The following is a 22,765-nucleotide window of genomic DNA, read 5'->3' as shown; positions in this document are numbered from 1 at the left end:
ACTCATTTTAGTACGATTACAAAGGAGTTTTTTCTTTCGCCTTGTGAATAACCCTAAAAGTGTTTTTAAAAAATCATTAAAATAAATAAAAACAGTAAACCCTCATGTGGAAAGTGCACATCATAGTTTGATCTCCTCCCACTTAAGTACAGGTTGTAACTTGACAACACTATTAATTTGTGTACATCTCTGCTATATTTCCTTATCTAATACTTGGAAAATGATTAAACAGCAAATACTTAAGTGCATGAGCTGTTTAGAGCAGAGGTTCTCAAACTGTGGTCCGCGAGCTTCATTCAGGTGATCCGCAGATAGTTCCCTCTAAGTTGCGTGCCTGGGCGGCTGCATGCAAGAGAATGAAGGGCCACCCACCTAATTAGTGGAGCTGTGCAAGCATAGCTCCACTAATGAGGTGCTTGGACCCTGGAGAAGATGCACATGTAAGGTGAGGTGGTGACCTTGGGGGGAATAGGAGGTAGGTGGGAGGGGGAGAATGTGGGATGTGCAGGGCTATGGCGGCCAGAGAAAGAGGCGACTTTCCCCAGCTCCAGGGCTGCAGCTGTCTCCTTCCCAGCTTCAGTTCTATGGCTGCTGTGGCGGGGGAGAGAGCCCCCTCCCTTCCTAGCCCCAGCTCGGGGGCTGCCACAGCAGGGGAGAGAGGGCACATCCATTATATTAGAAAGGTAAGGCTACTGGTATTAAAATATGAGTTGTGTGCTTTTATTTGTAGAACAAAAAAAGTTTATTAAGGGTTTTTTTTTCTATAGCGCTTTTATCCAATGCACTTTACAAGAGTTAGCTAACAGTACAAACAACATTTGGAAAGATTATTAAGTTGTCCGCCTAGGGTGACCAGATGTCCCAATTTTTATAGGGACAGTCCTGATATTTGGGGCTTTTTCTTATATAGGTTCCTATTCCCCCCCCCCCCATCCTGATGTTTCACACTTGCTATCTGGTCACCCTATATCCGCCAAGACCCTTTCAAGTGGTCTGTGAAAAAAAAGTTTGAGAACCACTGGTTCAGAGTTCAGAGGGAAGCAGTCTCGTAGATCACCTGCTAGAAAAAAAATCTTCTGAATATGTCAAATTAATGTGAAAAGGCTATGAAGAAAATTAAATTGCTTCTTCCATGGCTCAGTGGGTGTGAGAGAGAAGAACTCGGGCAGGTGCAGGGGTAGAATTTCTGCCTGCAACACAGCCCTGCTGTGCGGACTCATTTTGTAGCAGGGTGGGTCCGTCCAGCCTGGTCCATGAGTGGAGCTCCTAAGTGCTATGGCAAAAACAAAAACAAGTTTGGCAGAATTTATTTTGTAGAATTGGGGGGGATAATGTGGATGTTTATTTCTGGGCGTGTTGTCAAATGGATAGCTGTCTAAATTGTCACGGTTGTGGGGGACGACAATCATTATTCAGCGAGGGACCCTAGACCTGCTCAAGCAGCATTTCTCTTTGCTGCCCTTGACCCGTCAGTTATCAGGGGGAGTATCTGGCCTGTGCGCATCCACAGCCGCCTCGGAGGTGCAATCAGCAGCACCCACTGGTTACAACTCCAGGCCTCTAGCGAATCTGGACGCACAGCGCCCAGACGGAGAGCGAGGCCAGCGCAGACTACAACCCCCAGCATGCACTGCTCACCGGGCTCCCACCGCGAGGCCCGGGGTAGGGGAGCGCGACTTTCGGGCCCCACTGCCTGCTGGGACGCGTAGTCTTTGCCGGTGGTTCAGGACCGCGAGAAGCACGCCAGCCCCCGTTGCATGCTGGGACGCGTAGTTCGCCTCTGGCTCCGCAGCGGGCTCCCCCGCCCTCCGATGTTCGGGACGCGCGGCGATGACGACATCCAAAGCGTTCGTCTCCTTAGCGACGCGATGTCCGGGCGGAGGGGCCGCAGCCCGCTGCAGGGGGCTCAGCGGCGGGGCCGCGAGCTGCGGCAGCAGGTACCGCCCGTCCCGCGCACCCCCGCCCCGAAGCTCCAGCGCGGGGAGCGGCGCCCCCTGCCCGTGGGGTGTGGGGGGATCCAGTCTGGGCGGGGGGAGCGGCGCCCTCTGCTGGCCGGGTGGGGGGATTCAGTCTGGGCGGGGGGAGCGGCGCCCTCTGCTGGCGGGGTGGGGGGATCCAGTCTGGGCGGGGGGAGCGGCGCCCTCTGCTGGCGCGGTGGGGGGATCCAGTCTGGGCGGGGGGAGCGGCGCCCCCTGCCGTGGGGTGAGGGGGATCCAGTCTGGGCGGGGGGAGCGGCGCCCTCTGCTGGCCGGGTGGGGGGATCCAGTCTGGGCAGGAGGGGCGGTGCCCCCTGCTGGAGAGGCGGGGGGGGGAGTGGTGCCCCCTCCTGGTGGGGTCGGTGGGATCCAGTCTGCCCCTGATGTTGTGGGTGGGGGTTGGGAACAACTTTGATATATGTGCCACTGAGCCTGTCTGCCCACTGCTGTGCACGTCTGAATGCTGGACTCTTACCATGCAGGTGGAGGCGCTGCTTTCTGACAGCAAGGAGAGGGGGGCCCTAGACCCTGCGAAAAGGAAGTACCTTTTTCAGAGGTAATTAACCCTAACAGTGCACGCTACATAGAGCAAAGCGCACTGCTGTATCTGAAATCTAGGCTGTGGGGGTAACATTTGTGTGATGCTCTATTAGCTATCTCATGGCTAAGCAATTTGCCACTGAGAGATAGCTGTAGCTGGTTTTGATAGAAATTTTCCTAATCTATTTTGCTGATAAATTCATCTTCAGTGATGTGGAGGGATGCCCATGTAAATGAATTACTGGGTGGCAGAGTAGACGAGTGGGCTGGGAGTCAGGAGACATGGGTTCTAGTCCCAGTTCTGCCACTGACCTCCTATGCAGTATTGATCAAGCTGTTTCACCTCTCTGTTCCTCTTTTCCCCACCTGTAAAATGAGGATTATATACTGTCCTTCCTTTCCTTTGCTTTGTTATCCATGGATCAGAAGCTTCAGTTGATGAACCTAATATAATTATTTTAGAATATTCAGTTAATCAAAACATTAAATATAAAAATCTATTCTGAAGTGGCAAATTTGAACTCCCAAGTCAGGCAATGGAAACGGTAAAATATGAGAGGTTGATGTTAACTCTCTCACACAACATATGCATAAACAAAAATATTATACACATTTAGGCCCTGATCCTGCAAACTGTTACGCATGTGCTTAACTTTACTACAGTGGGTAGTCCCACTGAAATCAATAGGACTACTCTTAGCAGCAAAGTTAAGCACATGCAGACGTATGTGCAGGATCAGGGATTCAGTGGCCTAATTAGTACTTGACTGTGTGCACTATTAGTGGACACCTATGGTACTACATAAATAATAAAGGATTTAAATATGGCATACTGTATGTGTATGAGTGAGTTAAGGTTGCCCCATGAATCTTAGATTTTTAATATTTTTACTTCTTGTTTGCGAACTAGTACTATACTAGAAGCCTTTTACATTTAATTTTCTGTTAAAAATAAATAAGGAAGAGAATCCACCTGTGACACTATGGTGTAGTACAGCTGTGTTTGACGTTTTTACCTTGTGTGTGCTGATAAACAACCTAGTTGCAGTATTGTGCAGATCACATTCTGCATCAGTACAATTCTGCCAATTATATAGCTTAAAACTTAGTACAAAGTTTTTCTATACAGCCACAAAACCATTTTTTTTCTTTCAAAACTGGTAGTTTTGAAAGAAACCTGTTCAGCTCTCCGTACCAGAAAGCGTCATTGAGAACTATTCACGTATGCAGTGAAGATTTAAAATCAAGCCTTTTAGACATGAACAGGTCTCAAAAAGGTCTTATGCTACTTAACTTTAAAAATATTTTTTTATGCTCAGGGAATGTGATACTTGCTGGATAGAATTTCTGGTATAAAGGCTGTAGCTCAAGTATAAGGTTATTTCTTATTATTTAACAGAGCAAGGCCCCAGTCTTGCTGTGTGGGGCACAGGCAGATTGCTGCACCTGCATGAGCCCCATGGGAGTCAGCAGGGTTCGATGCAGGTGCAGGCCTGTATGCTACACAGTGCAGAACTGGGACCTACACTTCTAGTGCACTCTTTGGTAAAATATATGAGATAAAATATTTGTTAAATGAGTTCATTTTCTCAGGACAGAATCAAAATATTTTTAATAATACAATGAGACCCCTTTAAACGCACTTTTATTCTGATGTGCTAAAATGTTGTCTTTTTGACAGGTTTATACTGTGCAAGAGAAAACAACAAGTTTGAAATTGATAGTGTTCTATTCAACTTTGTGGTGCTTAGCCCTGGCAGGCATAGTATATCTTCTGTGCAGTGGATTGACCACTTTGCTCGGAGAAAAAGCAGCACAAAACTGTAGCAGAGAGATGTAGCTCTGTTCATAGGAAAGAGAGCTTGAGTAAATGAATTTCACATGTATTGCAATGCCATGTGCTGAGTCCAGTCATCATTTCTCCCTCTCATCATAATGCCATTCTTCTTGTGAAAATTATTCCAGCCAAAGTTCTGAGGCACCTCTGTGTGTGGCTCCATTGTGTGAAAAAAGACACATGGATGCCTTGTGGCTTGCTCTCCTTTTTAAAAATGTTTTGTTTTTTAAAAAGTTGTAATCTCTTTCTGCTTGTGTGTCAGATGATGTTGGCTTTAGCCTACCACGAGGCAAATACTCGTTGTTTCTTATGCTATTATTTACATAGCACCATAGACGCTTCCAAAGAGTTTAGGATGGCAAAGTTCCTGTTCTAAGGAGCTTAAAATCTAAGGTCCTGATCCTGGATTAATCCAGGTCCTTGCACCTGTGAAAAGCCCCTTTGCCTAAGGTCTTGCAAACACTTACATGCTTAACTTTGTGCACTAAATAGCCCCATTGACTTAAGTGGGACTACTCATGTTTGTAAAGTTACATATGTACATAAGTGTTTTCAGGATCAGGGGGCTAACTTACATGTTTCAGAAACTATACACAGTTTTAGTTGTTCATACATCAGAAGAGATCATACAACCTATGTCATTTGTTTCCAATATAGATGTATGGAGTTGAAGAAATCAGTGGATGAAAATACATCTGTTCTTCAAAACTTGAAAAAAGTAAGTTTTGAGGTTAAAGCATTTCCTATTTTCCCAAAATAAATTGTACAGAATGTTCAGAGAACGATAATATTCTTAGAGTGTAAATTCTTCAGGACAGGCACCATCCCTGACTTTTTGTATAGCAGCTAGTCTGTCTGGGCCCTGATCTTGACTGAGGTCCTTTGGGATTAGTCTAATATTAAATAATTATATATTTTTCTGTATACCTTATAATGTAAAGTTCTGTGGTTTAAGTGTTTCTTAACATTACTTAATATTCTAGTGGGTTTTTTAATAGGAAAATATCATGGAATTGAAGAATAAGAATATAGATTTTCACCCCCCTCTTGGCTAGATGGAAGATCTAGAAAAATATTAAGGAAACTTTATAGTAATAGATTTCAGGGCTGATATTATCTAAACAGGAAATGGGAAAATGGCCATCCCCATGCTTAGTTACTTAAATGATATCAAGGCAAGAAGCTAGAACATATTGATCAAACAAGAAATAAAATTAGCTGAGAGCGCTAAGGCCTGAATGCATTCAATCCTTATACTCCTCCTTCTCCGCCCCCCTCCCCTGCCCACCTCTGGCTGTTTTATGTGAACTCAGTGGAGTGGCCTGATCCAGTAGGTGGCCTCTGAGCATGCCTACTGGATCAGGCCCTGCATGTGACTTAGGTGGCTGAATACTTATCTTCCCCTGGTTTGTGAATTGCTCTGGGGCTTAGGCAGAAGATAGGTGCCCAGATGCTTAGAGGGAGGCAGTACTGTGCAAGCCCAGAGGTGGAAACTTAGGGGCCTAGGGAACTTTTACTGCAAAAACTTAGGTGCTGAGTGAATTTAAGCATCTGCAGGATTTGGTGGTGGTGGTGCGGGGGGGGTTGTGCATTGCAGTGGTGCCAAAACAAGGATTTAGGTGCCTAACTCCTTTTGTGCATTCTGGCATAAATGATTAGAAAACACAATTTTTTAATTGAGGGTTTAGCGTCATTTGACTCCTTCAGCAGTTTGGTGTATTCTTCTTTCTTAGGCTGATGAGCCTGCACCTGTGGGGAATTATAATCAGAGAAAAGAAGAGGAAGAAAAACAATTGTTAACACTCTCTCAGCAGCTACAGAAACTTGCTGCAGTCCTGAGTCAGGACAATGTGACCAAGGGTTACAATGTGTAAGTAGCATAAACAGGCAAATACATTTTAATTAGCGTATTGTTAAGAAATATTAGGGAACAGGTGGCTGCGTTATATACCCATAGAGCTTGTTTTCATACTCTTATAAAAATGTATTCATTTGTACAGCTGAAACAGACTCATTCTCATATGACAGAAGCTGAAGATAAAATACCAAAAAATTCCATATCAACTGTTCTGAAATGTGGTCACTATAGCATTCATATCCTTTTCATTTTTGTCTTTTTACAGTATGCCCCTTCCAGACATTGAAGCATGGGCCACTGCTCACCTATTCCCTCAGAGAAAACTTTCTTCTTTTTGCCCCAAGCGTTCTAGCACCAAGAACAAAGAAAAGCACAAGTTGCTAAACTGGAGAGCAGTGCCATGGGAAAGAGGTTTCTCTGGGGTTCCTGGAGGCTGGAGCCCTCTTTGCACTTAGGGAAAATTGAGGATCAGGAATGTGGGGTCAGAAAAATAAACCAAAACGTTAAAAGGGCCAGACCTGACTGAAAGGCAGGGAGAGGCACATAAAAGAATACTGTAAGTAGGTAGGCACTGTGCACGCTGAAGATGCACAGCTCCTGTGGGGAGCAGTTTTGTTGACTGCAGACAAGAAGGATCTGACTAGAAGATTCCATGGGTTGTGGTTAGGTCCAAAATAGAATGTGACCATCAGGGGTTGGGAAAGGGCGTTTATCTGCTGGACTGCAACCCCTGCCCATAGGGACCACTGCACACCTTTAGAGTTTGGGAATTTCTGCCTCTTGTGCTAGGAAGCTGAGACCCAGGAATGAGAACCCTGCTGCAAGGTAACTTCGGAGATGCTAAATGATAAGGAAAGTAATTCTCATTTATCTGCTGTAGAATAATCTGGAGATGACCCATTAAAATAAGAAATTGTGGTAAACGTGGGGTATCGTTTGTCTTGTGCAGAGATGGGAAATGTCAAAATAGTCCTCAAACAGAACAGGAAAATGAGGAAGAGGAGGAGGATGAAGAAAGTAGTGGGGAGGAAGATGCTGAAGAGGAGGAGGATGATGATGATAATGATGCAGAGGAGGATGATGATGATGATGAATTGGAAGATCAACCAACAATTAAAGAATGTATCACAGTTGGTGATTTTGTTGCTCAGCAGGAAGGGGATCTCACGTTTAAGGTACATATATCTTTGAAAACATTATAAAATGTGTTTGAACACATACTGCATCCTCCGAATATCATAAATGACTGTGTGTGTGTATTGACGCCTCAGAACTCCGATTAAAGAAGTTAATGCAAATCCACTGCTCTCTTCAGTCCCTCCTTTCCAATTGCCCATCTCTTCTTCTAGACCAGGGGTTCTCAAACTGGGGGTCGTGACTGCTCAGGGGGTCGTAAGGTTATTAGGTGGGGGGTCTCGAGCTGTCAGCCTCCACCTCCAAACCCCGCTTCACCTCTAGCATTTATAATGGTGTTAAATATTTTAAAAGTGTTTTTAATTTATAAGGGGGATCGCACTCAGAGGCTTGTTGTGTGAAAGGGGTCACCAGTACAGAATTTGGAGAACCACTGTTCTAGGCATGCCATCTTGTCAGACTATTTTGTCTATACAAAATAGTGCTTCTGGAGTAATGCTCCTATCCAGCTGCTCTGACCACACCCAGTTCCCTGCACTTGCTGATTTTTTTTTTTCCACATCAAATTCAAACTCCTTATGCACATCTTCAGATCTCTACATAAACCTCAGCCCTTCCTATGTCCCTCTTAATTCTCTTTCCTTGTTGCTCCCTTTGTTTCCTTTTCCCACTCTTGCCCTTGTGCCTTTCATGTTCCCTTAAACTTGGGTAGCCTTTTATTTTTGTCCACTAAGCATTCCTCCATACTCCTTTGATATCCATTTTCCCATGAATCCTTTCTACACTGGTCTTCACAAAGACTCACCAAAACCTCCATTATCTGATGTGCTGTCATATGTTCTATCTTAGATTGTGAACTATTTGGGGCTGGGCTGTATCTTATCTTTGTTAAAGAGCAGTGTGTGTGTGCTTCAAAAATGGTTAGTAATATCTGGTTGGAAATGTTGTGATGAAGCTTTTTCAGACTACTATTTGGAGCAAAGCAGTCAAGAAAACTCCTTACAGATGCACACTTAACAGTGAAATCAGTCCGTGCTTTTAAAATCACTTTAACAAATTGGAGAATGCCAAAGCATGAACTAGCATGGTGGGGCTATGAGCTACCATATGGCATATGGGTGTTTGGACCTCCGTCTCTTGTTTCTGGCCCTTTGAATGTGAGGAACCATCTAGCAACCACTCCTCTTGACTCAGGAGCATATTTGATAGATGAGCTCAGAAAGGAGCCTTTGGGACTCTGTAAGGTTAAGTATCTTTTGTTTACATTTCCCCCAAATCTACCTTCAAGAAGAGCTGAGCAAGAGGAAACCTTGGAGGCATATTCTAGAGAATGCTTGGCCTGTAACTCTACTGAAATGCCTTCTAAGTTTTTTTTCTTACCTAAAAATAAAGTTGAGCTTTTACCACCATAGGATATCAGGGAAAAGTAAACTAGGTTCACTAAAACTGCAGTTATTTCAAAGAATTCATGATAAACCAGAATCTGAAATCATCAGGGTAAACCAGTCCTAGATAAATATTAGATTTAAGAACAAATTAAAAGGCAGTTGCATTTTATTCTAAGACAGAATGTGACCAACAGTTGTTCCATGAATAATTTTTAAACATGTGAATATCAGTGCATTTGTCTCTTTTCTTCTCTCTTTTCCCCCACCCTCCATTACTGAAGAAAGGTGAAGTGTTGCTCATACTTGACAAAAAGCCTGATGGTTGGTGGATGGCTAAAAATTCCAAAGGGGAGAGAGGCCTTGTTCCTAAAACTTATCTCATGGTTAGTATGCTTCCATCTTCTTCCTTTGTATTTGTACATCAGAAATATGATGAGTGAGAGTGTATAAAGCTACAGATGGTTAGCAAGGCATTTTTTCTCACTTCACAAAGATAAATTATATTGCTGTTAATTTTTTGTAAACAAAAGCAGAGCCCTTGAAACATGACGTCTGACATGTAAGGGCAGCTGTGAATACCTAGGAGTGCTATAGAGTAATTCATATTCAGAGCTTAAAGAATACTTTCAAAAGCTCCTTTTAACTTTATGTACCAAAGTTTTTGTGCCCCATGAGACTTATTTAGGTGCATACCTGGCATTTGTGCACTTAAATTGGGTAGATATCTAATGAGAAAACATGATGCATAAATTTGCATTTAATTACCCCACTTGGGTAGATTGAGTCCTGTCCTGAAGTCTGATCTTTTGTATCTTGTTGCATTGCACTGGTTCTTCTCTCTTGTGAGAGACCCTTGCAGGGTAAATCACAGAGCACATCAAGTAGCTATGGTTACTTTGTACTTCAAGGTTGAGGTGCATTTTCCTCTCTGAGGAGGCTTGCTCTGGAAATGAGCTCTTTTGTTTACTATTTTAAGAGGCAAAAACTTGCTGCCATAAAAATTTTTAAATGACTGACTTTAGCTACAGAACCAAGGATAACATCATATTCTCTTGGTACCCTGTAGATGTCAGTCATTTTGTTCACTGACCATTAAAACCAGCTAAGCTCCTCTTCTAAGCTATTGAGACATCATGATGAGCGCTCATATTGTTTTTAAAGTCTGAACTATGAAGTAGGTAAAACACTTGACAACTTTAATCCTGAATTACAGGCATGCAATAAAGGAGTTGGCCAAGAGCCAAGTGAAGAGGAAAGTGAGGAAGACATAGAGGTGGTTGATGAAACAGCAGATAGAACCGAAATTAAAAAAAGGTAAAATGAGATTGCATTGGAGAAAATGAAGTGAAATGTAACCCCCCCCCCCTTGTCATCTTTATTTTTTTTTAATGTGGGTGGTAAATTATTTGAAATGCAATACTTTGTTAGTTATGTTTCTCTTGGTCTGTAGCAATGGCTTTTTCAGTACAGGGGCAGCTGTATTTATTGTGTAGATTTCCAGTTTGAACTTTGCTTTAAACTTCCAGTCATTTCTTTCTTTACTATGTTTTTTTTTTGCTTTTTGTTTTTTTGCCTCATGCAGCCAAAGAGTGGCTGCTGTCCTAGCTTCATAAACCACTCTACAGAGTGCAAAATAGTAATGTGTTTCCCAGCTACCTGTTGATGCGCACATCCACCAGATGTACTAGACTTCCACCATTCAGAGACAGATACATGTGTCTTATAGATATAGTAATTGTTCATTATGCATCCATATGTTGGCAATGCATTCATATTGTTTTGCTTTATATCCTTTTATTCCCCACCCTACCTGCAGAACAGATTCTCACTGGAGTGCTGTTAGAAAAGCTATCACAGAGGTGGGTATACCATATTTCTTGTAATATTACCTTAATGTTGTAATGTCAGTGTAATTCGTGGCTACACTGTTTCTCGACAAAGCAAGTTCTGTCAGTGTGGTATAGCAAAATGGGAGATTGTGTGTAATCATCCATGAGGTCAGTCTAAAGATGTTTTGTGCTGAGAGGCCAAAATAGCTCTTAAGATAACTTAGGGGAACAGGTGACTGAATCCCAAGATTTGTGTGTTCTCCTTTGTGATTGGCTGCCCTGGGATTGGAAGTTAGGATAAGGACATAAGCTAGTTGGTGGTTAGTGAAAACTGCAGCAAATTTAGAAAAAAACCTAATCTTATGTTTTGAGCAGAATAATACCATTGATGTGTTAGCAACCATGGGAGCTGTTCCTGCAGGATTCCGACCATCAACTCTCTCCCAGCTCTTAGAAAAAGGTAAGATTTTCTTGCAGTAATTGCAGTGCAGGATTCATTATCATCTGTGGTGAGTTTCTGGTCCAAATTACTTGTCTGTTAAGAACAGTCTCTTTCATTTTAAATTATCCATGATTGGTTGCCCATACTGGTTGTATATGACTCAGTAGTGTGCAGGAGTCTTCTTAGTTTCTTTCTTTATTCATCTGGGGTGAAATCCTGGCCCCACTGAAGTTAATGGCAAAACTCCCTGTGACCTTGATGATTTCACCCCTGGAAGGGGAGAAATCTCCAAGGCAGTTCCTGTAGGCAGTGTAGGATAAGAATACTAAAAAGCCTTTTTTCCCCCTCCCCTGCCACAATTTCTGTAACCATAACTTAATTGTGGACTTCATTTCTTTAAGAGGGCACTTGAAGAATGTTGATAGCAATGTTTTTTATTAATTGTACTTTTTGATTTCCTTTTGTCCTAAGAAATAAGATGGTCTGGGTAGAAAACACTGTGTTCCATAGATGGATGTTTCCTTGTAATGATGAAATCTATACCTAAATTGAATCTATGCCATTAGAAGAGATGGGTGAGGGAGTGTAAACAATATAATAAAACATTAAAAGGTTGTTTTTCTAGGGAATCAGTTTCAAGCCAGTTACTTCATACAGCCTGAATTGACTCCTTCACAACTGGCTTTCAAAGACATAGTGTGGAACCCTGAAAAAGACACTGTAAGTAATTTCTGTTGATAAAGCTCTGAACGCTGTCACTTTCAGGATAGATGACCAGAGTCTTTAGATGAAGAGGTCCAGAGCCCACAAAACAAATATCATGTTATTAGTAAATATTGAAGTGAGATAAATGTTAACATTCTTCTGTGTCACTCCTGGGCATTCCAGGCAGTAGATATAATCTCATCCTACTAGCTGACAGACAGAACGTCAAACGAAACATGTGATGTCAGCCCCCAGATCAGAGCCAATTCCAGCTGAGCATACCTGTTGCTTTCCTGTCTTCCAGGTGAAACAGCTGTACAAGGCTGAACTAATCTTTTAGTTAGATCTTAAACTTTTGTCTGACATTGTGAAATCCCTCAGTTCAGTTAAGTAGTTGTTTCTCACTGTGAGGTTTTGGTTCATTTTCTAGCATAACTTTGCAACATCATTTGAATATTGTAGTGGCAAAAATGTGTATAAGCCTGGCATTTAGAAGAGAGTAGCTCAGAAAATTGAAATGCCAGACTTCCTTCTGGGTCTTTGCTTATCTTGTTATCAATGGGAGAACCTACTGTTTGTCACATTAAATTAACTTGCATCTTCCACGTTATGGATGTGAATTACAATACAATGTCATTGCCGTAAGACAAAGAGATGATCTGCACCAACCATTCCAGCTTATATTGGATAGACAGGATGTTCTCAGCCCTGTGTCTTGTCTGAGGGTACATTATAGGACACAGACTCCTGGTACATGTTCAAGATGGATATGGAAGAGTGTTGAACTTTGGCCTGTATCTGGAGTGTGGGTCTGTGGACAAAACTGAAGGGTGAGTGGGGTGGAGTTGGTGTATCCTGCCCACTGTGGCATGGTGGTTAAGCTTCAGATGTTTGTAGTTATTAAAAACAATCTGTGTTGTGCAAATAGGTGGCCTGTGTCCAACCTTAACTGTAAGTGTAAGTGCTTTTTGGCAGGGCTTGTTAGATGGCTTTTTATAAAAATACTGTGTGATAACTTGATGGAGGTGAAATAGAGCTGGTCTCAAGCCAGACCCTGGTAGACCTGTGTTCATAAAAGCACCATCACACTTAACATTAATTAGCACACTTGTTGTCTGAGCAGAGCGGCCAAGAGCTGAATGGCACGGAGACTGACTTGTCCCTTAGAAGGGGTCTCTCCACAAAAGGGTTGAGATATTGCGGAAAAGCTTTGCTGTTGCCACTTGTGCTATACCTGCTCTGTGGATAGAGTATTCCAGTCTCCATGGCACTGTGACACCTGTCACAAGTCACACACACACACAATACTATATTTAGGCGGACCATGTAGATTTAATTCTCTCTTTTATTATTTTGTCTGATTCATAGATTCAGCCAAGACCAACTCGAGTGTCAATGATTTTAACTTTATGGAGTTGTAAAATGATTCCTCTTCCAGGAGTGAGCATACAGGTTCTCAGTAGACATGTTCGACTCTGTCTTTTTGATGGTAACAGGGTGAGTTGCTCTGATGCAATAAAACGTAACGTTCCAGAAACAGCGAGGTTAAAACATGATATATTTAAGGGATTTCTGAAGGGATTTAAAATGATCACATTTGGGCTGCCTCTTATGATGGGTAACATTTTCAAAAGTGCCTAAGTGATGGAGGAGGTTAAGTTCCATTTTTAAAAGTGACTGAAACATTTAGGAGTCCGAGTCTCATCGAAAGTCAAGGGGACTTGGACTTCTAAATGCCTAAGTCACTTTTGAAAATGGGACTTAACTTCTAAGTCACCTAGGTTCTTTTGAAAATTTTACCCTAGATCCCCAATTTCATTTAACTCATTTATGATGCTTTTTACACACAAGAAACAGATCTGCTGAGTAAGTGCTATTTTTTACAGTCACTTTTTGGAGTACAATTGTACTTTCATCTTAATTGCAGTTTACACACCTTTAAAAAAGTAATATGAAATGAAATATATAAACTGACTATAACTGGGCCAATTTCAGATACTTTTTTTTTAAAGAGCTTTATGTAAACTCACATTATTTTAGTAAATAAATTCTCAGTACAAATTTGATTCTGTTTGTCTAAAAAGCACCAAGCATACTTATACCATTGTATAAATTTTAGACAAAACATTCGTTTCTTAAATCCAGATGAATAAAAATCTTATAATCCAGAGTTTCAAAATTCTGAAAAGCTTTTATAATCTGCCACCAACCTCTGTGGATTCCTCAGAGTTCAGAGGACTCTCCTCATTCATTTCACCCCACTATTCTCACCCCTACATCAAATCATGTATGTTCATGGCAAGGGAGTGTCGCATTGCACCTTCTGCAGCTGCTGCTAAATTGCTAGAAGCATTGCTAGAGAGGCTGTGCTGTGCTTGGTGATTCTTCTTTCAGGGAATATGATTCCTCAGCAGTGCTCTTAACACGTCCTAGCTAAGAAGGGTGAAGGAAGACATGGTCTGATCCTGCATTGCAATGCAGAGTGCTGGACTAGCCTTGCATGATACTGTATTTTCTTAGAGCTACATAATTTTCCAGAAAACTAGTTTTTAATATTTTCCCCACCATAATTTCCTGTCTCATTTTAGGTACTGAGTAACATTCATACAGTTAGAGCTACATGGCAACCTAAAAATCCCAAAACATGGACCTTCTCTCCACGGGTGGGTATCTAGCATAGCAAATGGACTTGGCCAGTATGTGTGTGTATCTGCTATTGTAATACAGCGTATTTAGATGTTGTCAGCTAATAGGCTCGTCTCACTTTTAGTCTTCTTACATTTTCTTCATATATTGGAAAGGTGAAAATGGGACTAATTGTACCGTGCCTGAGGCATTTAGCCCTCAAAAGCATTAGCTCTGAATGAAGGGACATATCTTGCAAATACTTGCGATCGAGTATAGCACTTAGTACCCAGTAACCCTAAAGCACTCTGCTTGGGAGTGTTTGCAGGATTGGGCTAACACAGGGTCTCTGTTGGCTCACTTAAGTCAAGGCTGTTCCAATTTCTCTGGGCCAACAGATCTGACCCAATAAATTTTCAGTTTGGGGGAAGTATGTGATGTTAATGATAATACCTAGCAGTCTCCACCCATAGATCTCAAAACCTTCTACAAAAGTGGGTATGCATTGTAATTCCTGCTTTACCTGTGGAAAGACTGATGCGCGCAGATGAAGTGACATACCCAAGGTAACAAGTACAGTATAGCGAAGATACTGTAAATGTTGTAAGACCCACAGCTGCACCACCTCAGAGTGGAACTGATAAGGTTTTATTAGCTATTCAGGACTGGGTTAGGTGTCTGCTTGGCAGAATTCCATTTTTTTTTTTGTTTCAACAATATTGATTTTTATTATTTTTATCAATTTTTAATTATTTTTATTTTTACAGTTGTGGAAAATTAAGGGAGGATAGTGTTGGGGTTAGGGAGGAGCCATTCAGCAGCAGGATGGCCTCCCCCATGGCTGAGGGCTTGTCCTTCTCTTCCCGGTCCTGACCAGGGGGTCTCTGCTCTGGCCGGCCACGACCATAGCCTCCCCCACACCTTGCATCTGCAGGGATTCATTGTCACCAGCTCTGTAGCCATGCAGCTCTGCAGTCACGGCTCTGCTCACTTATTCACTCATGTGACAGCAGGCAGCAGAGAGCTCTCTGCGTTGCTGTAGGGCCGGCGACATGCCATTCTTGCAGGCACAGGGTGCGCGAGGGAGGCCGTACTTGTGCTATCTGTTGCCGATGGATAATTTTTTTTTGTCGATTTCAGTGTGAAGTTGAAATTGACATTTGACAACATCTGTCAATTTAAATCGAATCCTGACAAATAAAGTTGTGTGTACCAAGGAAATGCTGTGAGGAACTGATGTTAGTTATTCAGCAGGTGGCACTCTGTGCTTGGATTCAGTATAAACTTGAACACGAGAATGTGTTATTAGCAATGGAAAGGAGGAGAGTGCTGCTGTGAATAAACTTCCTTTGTATTTTCATTATCATAGCTTATGACTGATAACCTGCCTTCAACTGATGTTGTGTAGGATCACTGTACGCTGTCAAATTGCTGCTGTATGTTAACTCCAGTGGTGGCTGTGTTTCTCTGGTGGGAAAAATCATCTCTTATTTGTAAAATGCTTTGAGAGCCGATTATTACTAAAGGAGTTACTTTTACAGATTAGCAGCATTTTATGGAAAAACAGAACAGTATTTTTGCCTTAAATTGAATCTTTTTAGTTAAAAGAAAATGATGAATAATGAGATTGAGTCTTTTATAGAAGATGCTAGAGTCATTGTATTCAGAGGTTTTTAAAAATTGGAATCTTGAAGATCTACACTCACATCTTATTTTTGTTTTAATTTATTAGGTAACAGGCATCTTACCCAGCTTGCTTGATGGTGACTGTTTTATCAGGTCCAATTCTTCATCTCCAGACATTGGTATATTATTTGAACTTGGCATCACTTATATTCGCAATGTAAGCATATAAAGATGGATACATTTTCAAAACTGAATGTTTTATTATTATTACTTCCAGAATCTCAACATCAAATAATTGTAGTACAATAGAAAACTTTGTTTTTTATTTTTCCTTGGATTTACTAGGTTTTTTAAAGTGATTTTTAGTGCTAGTCAAATGTTAGATTGACAGCAATGGAAGCTGAAGTTCTATTTCTCCACAGAAAAGGTATGATATCCATCTCACCCCACCCACTACCATCTGTGGAGGAATAGAGAGGTAGTTTTTCATCCTTGTTTAGCGATCAGAACACTTTCTCTTTCTGATCACTGGTCATCAGAAAGTTTTACCTGTCCTGAAAACATTTTTATTTGTCTTCCAAAGATCTGACATTAATTGTGATTATTAAGGACCAATTTCTTGTCATTCTGGTTATCATCTTGCTTTCCCCATTGCCTTCCAATTTTGGCATGATTAATAGCTCATAATCAAATCATTCAAGAATAATCTTTTATATAATTTGAAAGCTGAAATTGCAAACTGTTTCAAAAATGTATAACATACTGGTTTCTAGCTCCAGTGGTTACTGTCTGTCTGATTGGGTACTTATAAGGATTGAGACTAGAGGGTGATGTGCAGAGAACCAGTTATCAGAGGCATGAGCTCCCATGAACTCTGAGATATAAAAACAAATAATTACACTGCTGGAAAGCAGAGATTCCTAGCTTTCATTTCTGAAGGTTCATGAAATATTGGCTCTGAAGAATCACTTGTTCCTCTGTCTAGCAGTACTTTTTGCCATTGTTTCAGGGCAGAATATAACAAGTTCCACATGGGTCATATAGTCCTGCTCTGCTGAGTCATAGAATCATAGAATATCAGGGTTGGAAGGGACCCCAGAAGGTCATCTAGTCCAACCCCCTGCTCGAAGCAGGACCAATTCCCAGTTAAATCATCCCAGCCAGGGCTTTGTCAAGCCTGACCTTAAAAACCTCTAAGGAAGGAGATTCTACCACCTCCCTAGGTAACGCATTCCAGTGTTTCACCACCCTCTTAGTGAAAAAGTTTTTCCTAATATCCAATCTAAACCTCCCCCATTGCAACTTGAGACCATTACTCCTCGTTCTGTCATCTGCTACCATTGAGAACAGTCTAGAGCCATCCTCTTTGGAACCCCCTTTCAGGTAGTTGAAAGCAGCTATCAAATCCCCCCTCATTCTTCTCTTCTGCAGACTAAACAATCCCAGCTCCCTCAGCCTCTCCTCATAAGTCATGTGCTCTAGACCCCTAATCATTTTTGTTGCCCTTCGCTGGACTCTCTCCAATTTATCCACATCCTTCTTGTAGTGTGGGGCCCAAAACTGGACACAGTACTCCAGATGAGGCCTCACCAGTGTCGAATAGAGGGGAACGATCACGTCCCTCGATCTGCTCGCTATGCCCCTACTTATACATCCCAAAATGCCATTGGCCTTCTTGGCAACAAGGGCACACTGTTGACTCATATCCAGCTTCTCGTCCACTGTCACCCCTAGGTCCTTTTCCGCAGAACTGCTGCCTAGCCATTCGGTCCCTAGTCTGTAGCGGTGCATTGGATTCTTCCATCCTAAGTGCAGGACCCTGCACTTATCCTTATTGAACCTCATCAGATTTCTTTTGGCCCAATCCTCCAATTTGTCTAGGTCCTTCTGTATCCTATCCCTCCCCTCCAGCGTATCTACCACTCCTCCCAGTTTAGTATCATCTGCAAATTTGCTGAGAGTGCAATCCACACCATCCTCCAGATCATTTATGAAGATATTGAACAAAACCGGCCCCAGGACCGACCCCTGGGGCACTCCACTTGACACCGGCTGCCAACTAGACATGGAGCCATTGATCACTACCCGTTGAGCCCGACAATCTAGCCAACTTTCTACCCACCTTATAGTGCATTCATCTAGCCCATACTTCCTTAACTTGCTGACAAGAATACTGTGGGAGACCGTGTCAAAAGCTTTGCTAAAGTCAAGAAACAATACATCCACTGCTTTCCCTTCATCCACAGAACCAGTAATCTCATCATAAAAGGCGATTAGATTAGTCAGGCATGACCTTCCCTTGGTGAATCCATGCTGACTGTTCCTGATCACTTTCCTCTCATGTAAGTGCTTCAGGATTGATTCTTTGAGGACCTGCTCCATGATTTTTCCAGGGACTGAGGTGAGGCTGACTGGCCTGTAGTTCCCAGGATCCTCCTTCTTCCCTTTTTTAAAGATTGGCACTACATTAGCCTTTTTCCAGTCATCCGGGACTTCCCCCGTTCGCCACGAGTTTTCAAAGATAATGGCCAAGGGCTCTGCAATCACAGCCGCCAATTCCTTCAGCACTCTCGGATGTAACTCGTCCGGCCCCATGGACTTGTGCACGTCCAGCTTTTCTAAATAGTCCCTAACCACCTCTATCTCCACAGAGGGCTGGCCATCTCTTCCCCATTCTGTGATGCCCAGCGCAGCAGTCTGGGAGCTGACCTTGTTAGTGAAAACAGAGGCAAAAAAAGCATTGAGTACATTAGCTTTTTCCACATCCTCTGTCACTAGGTTGCCTCCCTCATTCAGTAAGGGGCCCACACTTTCCTTGGCTTTCTTCTTGTTGCCAACATACCTGAAGAAACCCTTCTTGTTACTCTTGACATCTCTTGCTAGCTGCAGCTCCAGGTGCGATTTGGCCCTCCTGATATCTTTCCTACATGCCCGAGCAATATTTTTATACTCTTCCCTGGTCATATGTCCAACCTTCCACTTCTTGTAAGCTTCTTTTTTATGTTTAAGATCTGCTAGGATTTCACCATTAAGCCAAGCTGGTCGCTTGCCATGTTTACTATTCTTTCGACTCATCGGGATGGTTTGTCCCTGTAACCTCAACAGGGATTCCTTGAAATACAGCCAGCTCTCCTGGACTCCCTTCCCCTTCATGTTAGTCCCCCAGGGGATCCTGGCCATCTGTTCCCTGAGGGAGTCACCACATTAACCGTGATTCCCCCCCGTCCCCCTGTAGCCGGTATCATCTCATGGTCTAGGTCTAGGAGAATTGTATATATAAATAGACTAGCTCTGTGTCTTTTGATCATTTGTGGTCTGGAGGGACCTACTGGGGAATGATGGCCTTCATTATGCTATTTGTCTAGTCAGGATTTTATTAAGGATGTGTGGCTAGAATATGGTTGTATAAGGGCTAGAGTTTGTGCAAACACCCTGTTGGTCTTAATAATACCTAGATCTTGTATAGCACTTTCCATCTGTTGATTTCAAAGCAAATTACAAAGAAGGTAGGGATCATTAGCTCCATTTTACACGTGGGGAAACTGAGGCACAGAGAGGCAAAGTGACTCCCCCAGGGTCACCCAGCAGGCCAGTGATGGAGCTGGGAATAGGACTCCTCCAGTGCTCTATCCACCAAGTAACACTGCCTCCATTACAAGTAAAATATTCTAGTGTTTGTGGTCACTGATATCATAAAAAATGGTTGTTATAGATTGATAAGCTTTACTCAGTAAATTTTTTTTCTCAGGGTATCATTAGAGGTTGTTTGGAGGCTTTGCAACTATGCATTTCCTTATTGAGGTACATGGTGCAGCAAAGTATGCCAGAGGAGTGAGATTTGTGAAGTGCAGTAATGTGTTGTTTCAGAGTAACAGCCGTGTTAGTCTGTATTCACAAAAAGAAAAGGAGTACTTATGGCACCTTAGAGACTAACCAATTTATTTGAGCATAAGCTTTCGTGAGCTACAGCTCACTTCATCGGATGCATACTGTGGAAAATACAGAAGATGTTTGTTTTTATACACACAAATCATGAAAAAATGGGTGTTTATCACTACAAAAGGTTTTCTCTCCCCCACCCCACTCTTCTGCTGGTAATAGCTTATGTAAAGTGATCACTCTCCTTACAATGTGTATGATAATCAAGGTGGGTCATTTCCAGCACAAATCCAGGGTTTAACAAGAACGTCTGAGGAAATGGCCCACCTTGATTATCTCTAACCCTCACCCCCCCTCCCCTTCCTCAGACGTTCTTGTTAAACCCTCGATTTGTGGTGGAAATGGCCCACCTTGATTATCATACACATTGTAAGGAGAGTGATCACTTTACATAAGCTATTACCAGCAGGAGAGTGGGGTGGGGGGAGAGAAAACCTTTTGTAGTGATAAACACCCATTTTTTCATGATTTGTGTGTATAAAAACAAACATCTTCTGTATTTTCCACAGTATGCATCCGATGAAGTGAGCTGTAGCTCACGAAAGCTTATGCTCAAATAAATTGGTTAGTCTCTAAGGTGCCACAAGTACTCCTTTTCTTTTTTTAGTAATGTGTTGCACTCTACCCGCCCCATGTAGACCCTGCCAGTGTGCTCTGAAAGGTACTTAGCTTGTGTTAACCTAGTCATGTTAACCCAGTTTGCTTTGCTGGTGCTGTGTAGGCAAGTCTTTAATGTCTTGCTTTCTTTAGAATTAATCTTCTCTTTGAATTTCCTGGCTTTCTAAAGCTTGTTTTTTATAATTACAACATTTTTGTAAGGTTTTGACACTCTTAAAGTACTGTTATGAATTCTCAACCTCAACTCCAGTTTAACTAGTGGTGGTGGTTGTTTGTCTGGTGATGTAATTTCAAAGGCCTGTGGGTGAGTGGATTTGTTGTTTGTATTTTTTTAAGTTCACCGTAGACTAAGGGTAACTTTGGACACACAACTGGATAGATATTTTCATGTTGTGATAATAGCTGCACAATTGTCTAATTCCAGCCCAACCTTTATTTGAAAATCAGGCCCATAATCTCTATTTAACTTTCTGGTTGCTTGCAAACACATACATAACACACACAAGGTTAGGGCAAAAGACACTCAAAAATGTTGTGATCAATACTCAATCCCCTGAAATTTTCAAGGTATATTTACATAGTTCTGGAACCTTTTATATTTTTAAGGGAGATCTTTTATCTGTGGTTCCACAAAATGTCATTCATCTCTTAGGTTTTCTATTTTTAGCTGGCTGAATAAGAAGTTTTATTCTTCTCTTACTTTCTAGTCAACTGGTGAAAGAGGAGAGTTAAGCTGTGGTTGGACATTTCTAAAACTCTTCGACTCCAGTGGAATTCCAGTTTCTTCCAAGTAAGCTGGCTGTATTTTCTCTCAGAGTATGAAGATTCTTTTTTAAACTCATACTTTTGCTTGCATTTTTGATGTAAAAATTCTTGTTGCAGTTAGCAGTAGAGCTGGAATTTCACATGTATTAACTGTATGTATAAGGGCATATGTATTTAATTGCAGAAAAATTAATCAGATTTGGGATTTTAATATTCAGGTGATGCTGGAACTTCTAATCAGAATATTTTTGTCCTAACTATCCCACCCTTCAAAGGCTCAAAATTAAGTATCCAAAAACTGGAATGCAAGTGTATTTTGCAAATCTTTGTTTACAGAATGATTGTTTTTTATCTAGATTACTACAGAGATATTAGGTTAAGTGGAAAAAAATTAAAAATCCAATTTATTAATCCCCTTGACACTCAGTTTATATTTTTGCATTTCTCTTGGCCTAGACAGCAAAAATCAATTTGGTCACTTTAACTTTTTCATAGATCCATAGTCTATAAGGCCAGAAGGGACCACTCTGATCATCTAGTCCATAGAACTGCCCTGGATTAATTCCTGTTAGAACTAGAGAATTTGTTTTAGAAAAATATCCAGTCTTGATTTAAAAATGGTCAGTGATGGCAAATCCACACAACTCTTGGTAAGTTGTACCAATGGTTAATTAACCTCACTGTTAAAATTCTGCACCTTGTTTCCAGTTTGACTTTGTCTAGCTTCAATTTCCAGCCTTTGGATCTTGTTAAATCTTTGTCTGCTGGACTGAAAAGACCATTATTAAATTTTTGTTCCCCATGCAGGTACTTATAAATTGTGATCAAGTCACTCCTTAACATTCTCTTTGTTAAACTGAATAGATTGAACTCCTATCATCATGTCTTTTGTTTACAGGTTTATGTCTAATATTCCAAAAGCTTATGCTTCCGGGCTTCAGACAGCCACCTGTAGGGGTCAAGAAGGGATTATTCCCCCCTGCATGCCCCCCCCCATGTATTCTGGGTTTTTTTGGTCTCCTTCCTATGAAGGATCAGAGATGGCCACAGCTGGAGATGGAACACTGGACAGGGTGTGCCATGGCTCTGAGGTGGCACGAAGCATTTCTCTCTCTCTCTCTCTCTCTCTCTCTCTCTCTCTCAATGCTTGGCTGGCTGGTTCTTGGTCACGTGCTCTGGGGCTAACTGATCACCATAGGTGGGGTTAGCGTAGGGGACCAGGGCATAGGCAATCAGGCTCAGCAGTCACAGCTGAGCTGGGATTCACACATCAAGGAATGTAGTTGGTGAGCAGGGGTTGGGGAATCGCTAGGGCCGGGTTCCATAAGCAGGAGTTGGGGTCAGAGTCAGTCTGGCGTCGGAGACTGGAGATCAGAGATAGCACCAGCTGGGGTCAGGAGGCAAGAGTCAGGGTCAATGTTGAGCTGGGGTCAGAGACTGGAGATCAGGAGATGAGGTGAGATCTGGAGATGCAGCAGGCCAG

At 42.1% G+C, this 22,765-nt stretch overlaps 1 protein-coding gene across 4 annotated transcripts in view; it reads left to right on the top strand.

Moving 5' to 3' along the window:
* Window positions 1–1,809: 1,809 nt before the first annotated feature.
* Window positions 1,810–22,765, top strand: part of NPHP1 (nephrocystin 1) — a 40,251-nt gene continuing 19,295 nt past the window's right edge. For 3 of the 4 annotated variants that reach the window (XM_074949750.1, XM_074949752.1, XM_074949751.1), the window contains exons 1-14: window positions 1,810–1,937; window positions 2,459–2,532; window positions 5,011–5,071; window positions 6,087–6,223; window positions 7,161–7,386; window positions 9,015–9,116; window positions 9,947–10,047; window positions 10,550–10,592; window positions 10,938–11,022; window positions 11,630–11,724; window positions 13,078–13,206; window positions 14,298–14,372; window positions 16,067–16,177; window positions 21,225–21,307. In XM_074949750.1, the coding sequence (XP_074805851.1) occupies window positions 1,812–1,937; window positions 2,459–2,532; window positions 5,011–5,071; window positions 6,087–6,223; window positions 7,161–7,386; window positions 9,015–9,116; window positions 9,947–10,047; window positions 10,550–10,592; window positions 10,938–11,022; window positions 11,630–11,724; window positions 13,078–13,206; window positions 14,298–14,372; window positions 16,067–16,177; window positions 21,225–21,307 (1,448 nt within the window). In that variant the 5' untranslated portion in view covers window positions 1,810–1,811. The remainder of the gene's footprint in view (window positions 1,938–2,458; window positions 2,533–5,010; window positions 5,072–6,086; window positions 6,224–7,160; window positions 7,387–9,014; window positions 9,117–9,946; window positions 10,048–10,549; window positions 10,593–10,937; window positions 11,023–11,629; window positions 11,725–13,077; window positions 13,207–14,297; window positions 14,373–16,066; window positions 16,178–21,224; window positions 21,308–22,765) is intronic. The other variant, XM_074949749.1, reaches the window with a different exon arrangement.

This window comes from Natator depressus, chromosome 3, assembly GCF_965152275.1.
Source record: "Natator depressus isolate rNatDep1 chromosome 3, rNatDep2.hap1, whole genome shotgun sequence".
Classification (NCBI taxonomy): domain Eukaryota; kingdom Metazoa; phylum Chordata; order Testudines; family Cheloniidae; genus Natator; species Natator depressus.
Note: the sequence above shows the minus strand (reverse complement) of the source record. Positions and strands in the feature narration are given on the sequence as shown.